Source organism: Genypterus blacodes, unplaced genomic scaffold, assembly GCF_046128005.1.
Source record: "Genypterus blacodes isolate CSIRO-AG114 ecotype Tasmania unplaced genomic scaffold, CSIRO-AGI_Gbla_v1 ptg000055l_1, whole genome shotgun sequence".
Classification (NCBI taxonomy): Eukaryota; Metazoa; Chordata; class Actinopteri; order Ophidiiformes; family Ophidiidae; genus Genypterus; species Genypterus blacodes.
In genome coordinates, this window is record NW_027466867.1 from 7,080,816 (window position 1) to 7,090,980 (window position 10,165).

Genomic DNA, 10,165 nt, shown 5'->3' on the forward strand with positions numbered 1-10,165 from the left:
ATGAATGTAAGAGAAGCGTTGTCATTGATGGAGACACCCTCTTGTGGAATTTTTATGTAACTGGAAGAGTGACAGATGGGCTTAAAGTCTTCATGAATGCAAGCCAATTTGTCATAGACACAGAAAGTCTGGGACACATGTTTGTAATCAAATTGATAACTGAAGAGACATGTCCATAAATCAGTGGATGATGTCGGCAACAAATGACATTGTGGTGAGCTCTGACTGTACTACTCCCTACTTACAATCAACTGGAAAGATATAAAAATGCCCAGGTTCAAAAGTTTGGATTTGATTCGCTCCATCTGAAGCACAGTTTAAAGTTACATGGACAAAACAAATACCCCAAACCACCAACAGAGAGCAGCAGAATACAGTGGACACATGATAGCATAAGCAGCTTGTTTGTTTCTCTGGGGTTGTGGGACTGCATGCAAAAAGCTACGCTCTGTTTTGATGAGTGTGTTTAGTTTGAAGGGAGTAATATAAATCTGGTTTCATTTCGGTTAACCACAGTGACACAGCTACAAATCTATCACAATAGCTTAGACCTGTTGGTTTGGTCCTGCATTCAGAAATAATTGAATGCGTCTCTTATGGATCTGATGATAGCTGGATATAATTGGCAGCTGAAGGCAATTTCTGACAATGTGAGTGTGACGATTGCACTTACATAGATTCATTTACTCCCTCCAATTATTCTCTTAACTTTCCTTTGAAAGCGCATTAGGAATATAGGGCATTAAACTCTCCTCTGATGCTAAAATCCCTTTGTGCAGCTGGTGTTTCAAGCAGGTGGACTCTCCCGCCCCACATATGAAGAGAGTTTTGTTTTTCAGTCCTGCAGTGAACCAAACACTCAGTCCAAAGCAGTGAGATAAGTAATAAGCCAGCCTTAGTGCCATTAATAAGAAGTTAAAAATGAGAGCCTCTGCAACATTTTCATTTAAACATATGCCTTTGGAATATGGGGCAAGATTGGCTGAGTAATGAGAGCTGGAGGCCCTGAGCTCAGTGCACACAGTCAACACAGACAGGCAGCAATCAAAACACTTCTTTGGAATCGCCAGTCAAAGCTAATTTAACACATTGTGTTTTAAGATGAATTCTGACAACACTGTGTACAAAAATAACCCACAAACGTTTGCTGTAGTAACCGAGCACTGCAGTAAACAATCGCGTGCAGTAAACAATCAAGGATGATTGATTAGCATTGACATGAGTAACACATTCTGCCAAGTAAATCTTGTTACTCAAGTTCATGCCGATTCAAGGTGTATTGAATGCACGGTTGCAGCTAGAAGCAATTGTGTGTGTGTGTGTTTCCCCGTGTATGTTTCCCAATACTTTTATATCCCTCCTCTTATGGTTACAGGTGGCTCTAGTCCCATAACGCACCCTGCACACCAAGATTGTTGACTAATCCTGACAGATTACACGTCTTTTGCTTTACTGTGGAAAATCTATGGTTTTGATATACTATATATTGCTCTGTATACTGTAGGTCTAAATAATTTTCATCATTATTCTCTTTACATCAATTCTCCCTTTAAGGAGATGACACAAACTCTGGTCTCCCTTCCTTCCTCTCTCTCTTTGTATGATGTGTGTCCTGTAGTAGGACATTACCCGCTCACCTGGTTTAGGGGCTCTCGCTAAACGAAAGCCGATTAGGCCACTTATCTTCTCAGCTCTGGATATGTGCTTTGGTCCAATAAAAATGAGGCACAGAGTTGGCCTCTTTACTGTTCCTGCTCTTCATCTTGCTCTAAGTAAACTGTATTTGCTTGGATACCACGGTTCCTCATTCTTTATGTTTCAACCATTAAATAAGCGGATCTGGTTGTCAGACATGCATGGTTGTAAATGATCGACATCTAAACTGATAACATCAAAGGATTTGTTAGTCGCAAACTTAGAAGTCAAGGCTTATAATAGAACGATTAAGGGCACAAAACCAGCAGGTTGTGGATATAATCTTAAATTCTAAAGAATCTTTCCACCGAGTAAACTCCAAACAAACTATTCAATTTATCCAGGCATCTCTCTATCTCACAAACACACAAACACACTGGACATGTGTATCATCATCCTTTGTCCATGTGAACTCAGTAATACTATAATTACCCTTATCCTATTGACGTAATCAGGAGCCCTGCAGACACTTACAGCATGCTCTGCCTCTTGATCTCTTCTTCCTTCTGTAACTCAAGGTCAAAAGTTAACATGAAATCATATCTCACTCCTGAGTCACATCACTACAGGCCTTTATTCTTGTCCACAATCAGCATCATCACCTACCTACACAGACACACAATTCCCAAAAAACGGTAAAACAAACTTTACACCGATTGAAATAAATTATTTAGATTAATTACATTATTTAAAAAAAATTAGAGAGTTTTGTCTTTTCTACACTATGTACAAACCCAGTTGTTAGAATATAAGTATGTGTGACATTGTAAATATACAGATACAGCATGACAGATGCATAACAGAAACATCAAAGGAGGATCTGAGTTTATGGCCGTGGGCTGGAAGCCATGATTTAGCTGCCAATCTCAATTGTCCTCACAGTTTTGGACTTTCCCCTGTTTCCTCTTGGGCCCACTCCAATTCCCACGATTCACAGTTTGATCACACGCCTCTAAATGCACACACGGGGTGAAAACTGTGGCACGACATTCTCTTCCATAACTAAACTCCATCGTAGGAGCATTTGCAGTCTTCAGTGGACAAAGGGTCAGCTGGAGGTGAGCGGGGGTGGGGATTTAATCAGTTTTCTTTATACTGTACATGAGCTAAAAATTAAAGAACTACTGACAGGCCGACGAAAACTTCTTGGGCTATAAATATCTACCCAACTCCACCTCTGGCTTCCATGAGAGGGGGGATTACATAGCAACCACCATCCCCATTCTAAGTGCTTGCTCTCCTCACCAAACATTATCTGACATGAATACAGAGCAAAAATGATGTTTTCACCTGTGAATGTAATACATCTGACACCTATCAATACATATCACAATGTTCATTTAAATTATTGTGCTGTTATGAAAGTTTAAGGGAAGAATTTGTCAAGAATTTAAGGAAAAACGCTGAATTAGTTGACATTGAGATAAATTTGTGATAATGCATTAACATGTGTCCTGATCCTGAACCAAGTCTTAATCTTTCTATATATGAATATACAGTATTACTTATGCAAGGAGTCCATTTATAAGGAGGCCATGTGTAAGGAGACCATTGCCAAATACTTTCTACATATTGAATGTTGGTAGAAAAAAGCGGTGACCTCATGTGTCCCCTTCCTCTCCTCCTCTGCTGGGAGTGGGCTCAGTTTTTGCAGCAGAGGTTTGCTCAACTCACTGTTGCGACCGCTACCTCTCCCCCCTCCTCTACCTTTCTGCCTTTGCCCATAGCTTTCATTTTGTCCATGATGTCAGTGAACGTCTCCTTCACCGTCTTCTCCAGGATCCAGCCCTCGCTCTCACTCTCTGGGTCCTCTGGGTTTGCCAGCGTGGACAGGGAGGTGTTGACATACTGCAGGCCTACTGTTACAGCAATCTGCAAAGGACAGGATTATTCATTGCTTAAAAATATACCAAGCATTTTCTTTCATCATGAGCCTAAAACTGGGCCCCACATTGCAGTAAAATCATCAACACAATCCTAATTCATCAAAGTTTTGATTGTAATAACCTAGAAATTGTTGAAGTGATCAAGTCACAGCATGGCCTGAGTCTTGAGTGCGTTAAGACTTTGATTAGACACTGTGAGTAAAGGAAATGGGTTTGTACTTGTCTCGTCCCCTAGATTAAGCCGTTACTTCAGTCCTGAGCCCACAGCCTGTGCCAGTACAGAGGTTCTTGCATAACTACTTTTTAATCCAGGAGTCCTCCAACTGTATCTGATTAGCTTTCAAGGTTTGGCCCAAATCCCTGTTTTTAGATCAAGGTAAATTGTTTTGTCTAGGACAGAGGTTATCTATATCTATATACTTTTTACTGTCCGCCTGAAGAGATACAAAAAAATCAAATCAACTTGAGGAATTGTCAGAAGCAACACTAACTGTGTGTGGCTTTTTTGTGATAAGGTGAGTAGACTCTTGACCTTAACAGCTGTTGTTGCCAAGTAAGGATGGGGACAGAGTTGAAGAGAGGAGAAATACAACGTGTCTGCTATAGGATTAGGCCTATAGGTTCAACAGAAGCAGATGAAATAGGTGAGCTGTACTCTCCTACAAGCCAAAGGTTGTGCAGGGTAACTTGCCACTAGGGTTGTGGAGAGGATAGCAGTGTAGGGAAAGGACACGTAGTAAATCGATACAACTAACAGTCTAGTTGGAGTCTGGAAAGCAGAGGAGATGAAAGGCAGGAAGATGGTAGTAGATGCCAACTGGGCAAGGCTTTAAATCCAGATTCCTCAACCTTATTTGCCAGATTTAGCTAATCTCAGCACCAAAACTAGTCATCACTTTCCTTCACTATCATACAATGGTGCTTGAAAGATTCTTTGTGAATGTTTGCATGTCTGCCGTGTATCTCTGGTCCTGACCTCCAGCATGGTAATCAGCAAAACCATGGCTCCGATGGTGTTCATCATGCCTCCGTAGTAAGACAGCAGGGCGTCTCGACATCCGCGCTTCCACACGTTGAGCTCCTCAGTGTAGTGGTCGTAGCTGTAGTGGGCAGTGTTGTTGGTCATCTGGATCTGGATGCAAGGCCTGGGTGAGCTGGGGTTACAGCAGCTGAAAGGGACTCCATCCATCAGATACTGGCTATCCACGTTGCTGCCAATACGGCTGTAAGGATTAAAGATAGTGTCATGTTAGAGTTATGAAAGGTCATGTCACATGTTATGAAGGGTTGGGGGTGTAAGTAAAGTGAATAAAGGTCAGGACTTTGACATCCATACATACTTTGACATACCAGTAACAAGACTGTACAGTGAAATTTAATCCAATTCTGTAGTCCTGCAGTAAACAAATTCCTTCTGAAGTTTAACACTTCCTGCTATTGTACTTTGGAGAATGATGCAATCCAGCACAACAATCGTCGCCTGCTTAGCAACAAATATGAAAATAAACTGACCCATTTCCATTCTTTTGGTTCTTTAGTGGAGAATTTCGTTCCCAGGGATTTGAGAATGTGTGGACAAATAAATGTGCATGTTTGTGCTGTGCTTGATCTGAAGCTTAGACCTCTTTGATTGACAGTCCTATGACAATGGAAGTGATAGAGTGACGAGATCACAAAGACCTGAGTGACAGTGATTTCTATCAAGACTGAAACTTAATCACACAATAATGCCCACGCTACTACTGATGGAAATAATAAAGTATCTGTGAAGCTGATTAGGTCTGTATCTTGTTCAGGTGACATAAAACACAAAGATGATGTTCAGATAAGGACTTACAGGCCAAGAGAGCTTACAAGGGGAAGTTTAAGGGCCATTAGTGTCATTGCTCTCCCTTATTATTCACAAGGTGACCTTGAGTGTCCTGATAGGTGCGTATAAATAAAATTTATTATTACTGAGAATACTCAGCCAGTAATGTTGCAGGAGTATTTGAACAATAAATTCACAACAGTACAGTAAAATGTGATTATATCTGTTTTTGACTGACTGAGACTGTTTTACTCATCAGTCGTGTTGTTCTCGATTGCTGGACTTTTTGTGCTGATTGGACAAGACACTGATGGAAATGCAACTGCAATTAACAAGAATCCACACTCGTTTTGTGTCCAAAATATCTTCCTCACAGTTGCCCCCACACAGCTAACTGCTTACCACTCTTGTCATTCAAATTACAGTTGACATCAGCATTTTGACACGAGGACACGTCACTTGAATTCACTCTGACATTCACTGCGGTTTGCTTTTAATCCTGCCTCCTGCACTATTCAACCCATGTATCTTTTTCTGTACCTAATCACTAAAGCCCCTCCTCTCCACATTATCCATAAAACTGCCCTGTAACCTCTTGTGTCCTCGCAGCTTCCACGCCACATCCCCATTGCTACTCACTGGTGCCACCATTACGCTTTCTTTCTAATGAGCTGGTAATCCTCACAGCGCAGGAAAGTGAATAACGCACTTGCTCTGACCTTCTTTCGGCTCAAATCCACTTAAGCTTATCTATTACTTTGCAGAAACATTTCCCAAAACACGCCACCTCACTAGCGCCCCACCTTGATAAACAGTTCAATGATAAAGCTTTAAATCCAAAAAAGGAACATTTTTTGTAGTTTGTCACTCATCAGTGTAAATATTTTTAGTGATCCAACTGTACATTATGTCTAATAACCATCACACACTAATGATCTCTAACTCATAAAAGTTCAAAGGAATTTGGTTGATTTTAGATCCATCACTCACTCTTTGACCCCCTTTGCGGTGAAGTCCAGGTAACGGTTGCTAACCCACTGAATCTCAAACCAATCCCTGTAGTTTTCGTTTCCACAGCATCGGAACTCCATCTGCATCAAGTCCAGGGTCCTCTTCATGTAGCAGCGTCCGGGTGTGTCTGTGTCCTTGTAGTACCGCATTCCATTTCTCAGTCCCTCAGCCAGCGTGAACTGCAATGGAATCCTCATGACGAAACACAGCAGGGCCGTCACAAACAGCAAGGCGTTGAACACCACGCAGCCCACCAAGAAGTTCTTCAGCATGGGCTTCCACTTTGCAAACTTGTTAGGATCCAGTGAGTCGTAGCAGACTTTGCCTCCAAAGGCATTGATGCCACCGGCAAGTAGACCCATAACTATGAGCAGGTTGGGCAAGAAGTGGCTCTCGTTATCGTCCATAAGTTCTGAGCGCTTCCGCAACTCAATTTTAAAGAACAGGCCCATGCTGAAAATCAGCACACCTGCCATTACAGCAAACCAGTACATAAACCAGACAGTTTGAGCGAGTTTCACCCGCTTTTTCAGATCAAACTTGACCTTCATTAAAGCCATTGTTTAACCTTAGATGTGTCTTTTCTAGCAAGGATGGGAAACTAAAATAGCAGGAACTCCAGTATTTCCAGCGTGTGGCCCTTAGTTTAGAGAAACACTGAACCAGCAAGACAGTTCCTGTTTCCTTGTCGCTCTGTTGTCAGGGTCCCCTCTGGCTTGTCCAACAGGACATGAGAGTCAGCTCGACATGTAATCCATCCTACAGCAAAGGAGCAGAGATGAAGTCACCATGAGACCCTGAACAAGCAAAGTGGTTATTCCTCCGCTGCCACTTCCTCTCCCATTTTAACAAAAACAAAAACAAAGTTGTATTTTCCACAAATGTTTCCTGCTTTTCAATCCTTAAAATGCAGGCGAGCCTGAACGTTGATGTTCTGTTTTCAGGCAGTTGGAGGTTTGCCGAGGATCCTCTTCAGCACGTCATGCTAAACTCCTTGTAATCAGCCTGATCCAATTTGCAGAAATCCCTCTACACAAGATGAGCTTGATCATAAGCCACTGCCAAGGGAGATAATTGGTTTTCGTGTTCACGTGGTCACGATCACCGTAAATCGAATACACCAGGAGCTGTTGGGTCAACTGCTAAAAATGAAGACAGTGGACATGAAAGTGGAGCTGATAAGAGTTAGGCAGAGGTCCACAAGTTCAACACAAGCCGGATGTCTACACATTAAAGAAAATGGGCCTTGACTTGGATTCTTAGGACAGGTAACCCAGTCACAGTAATGAAAGCTCTGCATGCAGACATTACCTGCTCTAGTACGCCTGTGTTAGTTATTCAGAACTACCTAAATAAGATAACATAAGCTAATAAAAACACATTTGAGCACAGATCATACTGAAAACACAGAAACATGAGTCAAATTGTTAGGTGAAAGCAAATTGATTTAGTCTTCTTTAACACATGCAAATGTAATTGACTGGCCATAAAGGTTGCAATGTTAGTTATCATATTTCATTTTAATGGATAGAAAAAAAGCACAGGTCAGGCAAAAACCTATGCAGTCTTAGGTAACAAGCAAATAAAGACAACAAACTTACTATGTTGCTGAAGTCAGCCTCTTTATTTGCAATTCATTTTAATAATTAACCCTTTACAATGCACAGATCGACTTGGGTTGTGTTACATCAGTGCGTCACTTAAAGCTGAGTGCATAGCAGTATTAAGGCGCAAACTTTACCGCAGTGCTTTTGTTCTGTCCCTCATTCAACCTCAGTCACAATAATCATAATTTGGCGAGTGCTTGATGGATTTTGAAGCCTTTTTGCGTTACTATGAACTTAACAGTTTCACATTGTTATATTGTACAATGAGTACAAACTTGTTTCAGACATTTTGCAAAGGGAATATTTTGTTCTTAATGAAATCTGAGCAATCTGTCACCTTCTAATAAGGAAAGTCTGACTGATGCAACAGGTGAACATGAACACTATCTATTGAATATGTCGATTGTATTGTATTATGTTACTATGGAACATTGGGGCCTTGTTAAACTCATATCTATGGGTCCCAATTGCTTTTTCTATCTGCTTCTGGAATGAGAGTCCAGTTAGGGGATGGTGTTCCGGCAGCGAGCCAGTTGAAGTCGTCCACCTGGTTCCAGTTGTTCCTGTTCCGGTCGAGTCCAGACACAGAGAGGTCATCATCCAGCGTTGGATAAGACCAGGAGAGGGGGGCAAAGCTCACCCCCTGACAATCCTCTATGATCGGTCGGCCGATGATGTGCAGATAAACCTGTGTGTTGGTGGTGTTGTGGGTTCGCAGCTGTTGGCAGAGGAGGGCCAGTGTACTGTCCTTACAGTGGTCAACAAACACAGAACCGGACACAGGCCCACACAGGATCTCACAGTTGGTTATATGTTTGAGGTGCACCGTGCTGGGGGAACCGAACAGGCGGACCTTGCAGTTAGTTAGGTGGGTCAACAGGACATCTTGTTTCTGGATCTCCTCGGCTGTCTTGGTCAGACACTCGTTTTCCTTGTTGGAGAAGCCACACTGCTCAGATTCTGCTCTTTGACATTTGCCATCAACAGCATCTCCTCCAGGTGTGTCGCCCTCGGCAGGTGAAGGCGTGTCAGACACCGGTTTGGACGCTTTCTCGGTGGCTTTACTGCGAGCTCGGAAAGCAAACTTCTTCTTCGGTAGCGCCTCCTCTCGTTTCTCTGCGAGGGCCGTCTGGAGCTTCTGGAGAGCTGCCTGGGCTTGTCTCAGCTCGTACTGCGTTAGAAACCCCGTGCTGTCGTTCAGAAACTTCTGTAACTGCACCATTTTTCCCGTGGCCTCGTCCAGCGTTTGAGCCGCGGCGGTCCGGTCCATTACGGAGCAACTGGACAGCAACAACTCGATACACTCACGCTCCTTGTTGAAAGTGCTGGAGAAATACTCGCCCTTTTCCTCGGCGACAGACTGGCTCTGCTTGGCCTCCTTCCTCCGCTCTGCATCCTCTACCCTGGCTTGGTGTCGCCTCTGTAGCCGCTCTTGTATCTTTGCTGCGCCGCTTTCATTTTCTTGAGAAATTGTGTCGGTCCCGTCCATGTTTTTTTTTTTACAATTTCTGGTGATGCGGAAGTGAATGCGTCACTACGCAGCAAACAGCGATTTCATTGGAGGAATGATCGAGCGTTTGGATTTATTCTGTCGTGTTACTGGTGGGAAAGAAAACAGCAACATCTCAAGACAAGAAAAGTCGACCCAACCCTCATTCTCTCTTTATGACCCCAATGTACAAGTATATTATATAAATATAAAGTTTGACATAACATAACATTTGTAATTTTGAGTTTTCATTTAAAGGAACGCATTATGAACACTGTTTACCAGGCTTACTCAAGAAGTTGCACTTTACGCTGAAGAGGATACAAGATGAGCCACTACAATCATTTCTGATTAGATTTGTTGTTTTTAACAAAACTGGACGTTTGACGTTTCAGTTGTCTTTTGATATTCTGTCAAATAAACTATTAAGCTACTACAATTCAATGGGCTGTCATCTTGGGCTGTCATCATAATCTGTATTGAGTCGTATTTAAAAAAACAAAAAAACATTTCTGCTCGAGAATAGGTTGCAATTCATTATTGACATTACTCATTTTCATGGTAAATTATGGTACCATTATATTTATTTATTTATTATATTCGCATGTAAGCTATGTAACCTCGAGCTTATTATGAATGACAAATAAAATTGCCTTATATTCCGAAT

The 10,165-nt window shown here is 42.1% G+C and overlaps 2 protein-coding genes across 2 annotated transcripts; both read right to left on the bottom strand.

Moving 5' to 3' along the window:
* Positions 1 to 2,267: 2,267 nt before the first annotated feature.
* prph2a (peripherin 2a (retinal degeneration, slow)) lies at positions 2,268 to 7,926 on the bottom strand. Its single transcript, XM_076151818.1, has 3 exons — positions 6,382 to 7,926; positions 4,558 to 4,804; positions 2,268 to 3,567 (listed from the first exon to the last, which is right to left on the bottom strand). The coding sequence occupies exons 1-3, from the start codon at positions 6,960 to 6,962 to the stop codon at positions 3,361 to 3,363; spliced, it is 1,035 nt and encodes a 344-aa protein (XP_076007933.1). The 5' UTR covers positions 6,963 to 7,926; the 3' UTR covers positions 2,268 to 3,360.
* Positions 7,927 to 8,011: 85 nt separating this feature from the next.
* tbcc (tubulin folding cofactor C) lies at positions 8,012 to 9,836 on the bottom strand. Its single transcript, XM_076151819.1, has 2 exons — positions 8,995 to 9,836; positions 8,012 to 8,958 (listed from the first exon to the last, which is right to left on the bottom strand). The coding sequence occupies exons 1-2, from the start codon at positions 9,496 to 9,498 to the stop codon at positions 8,464 to 8,466; spliced, it is 999 nt and encodes a 332-aa protein (XP_076007934.1). The 5' UTR covers positions 9,499 to 9,836; the 3' UTR covers positions 8,012 to 8,463.
* Positions 9,837 to 10,165: the final 329 nt, after the last annotated feature.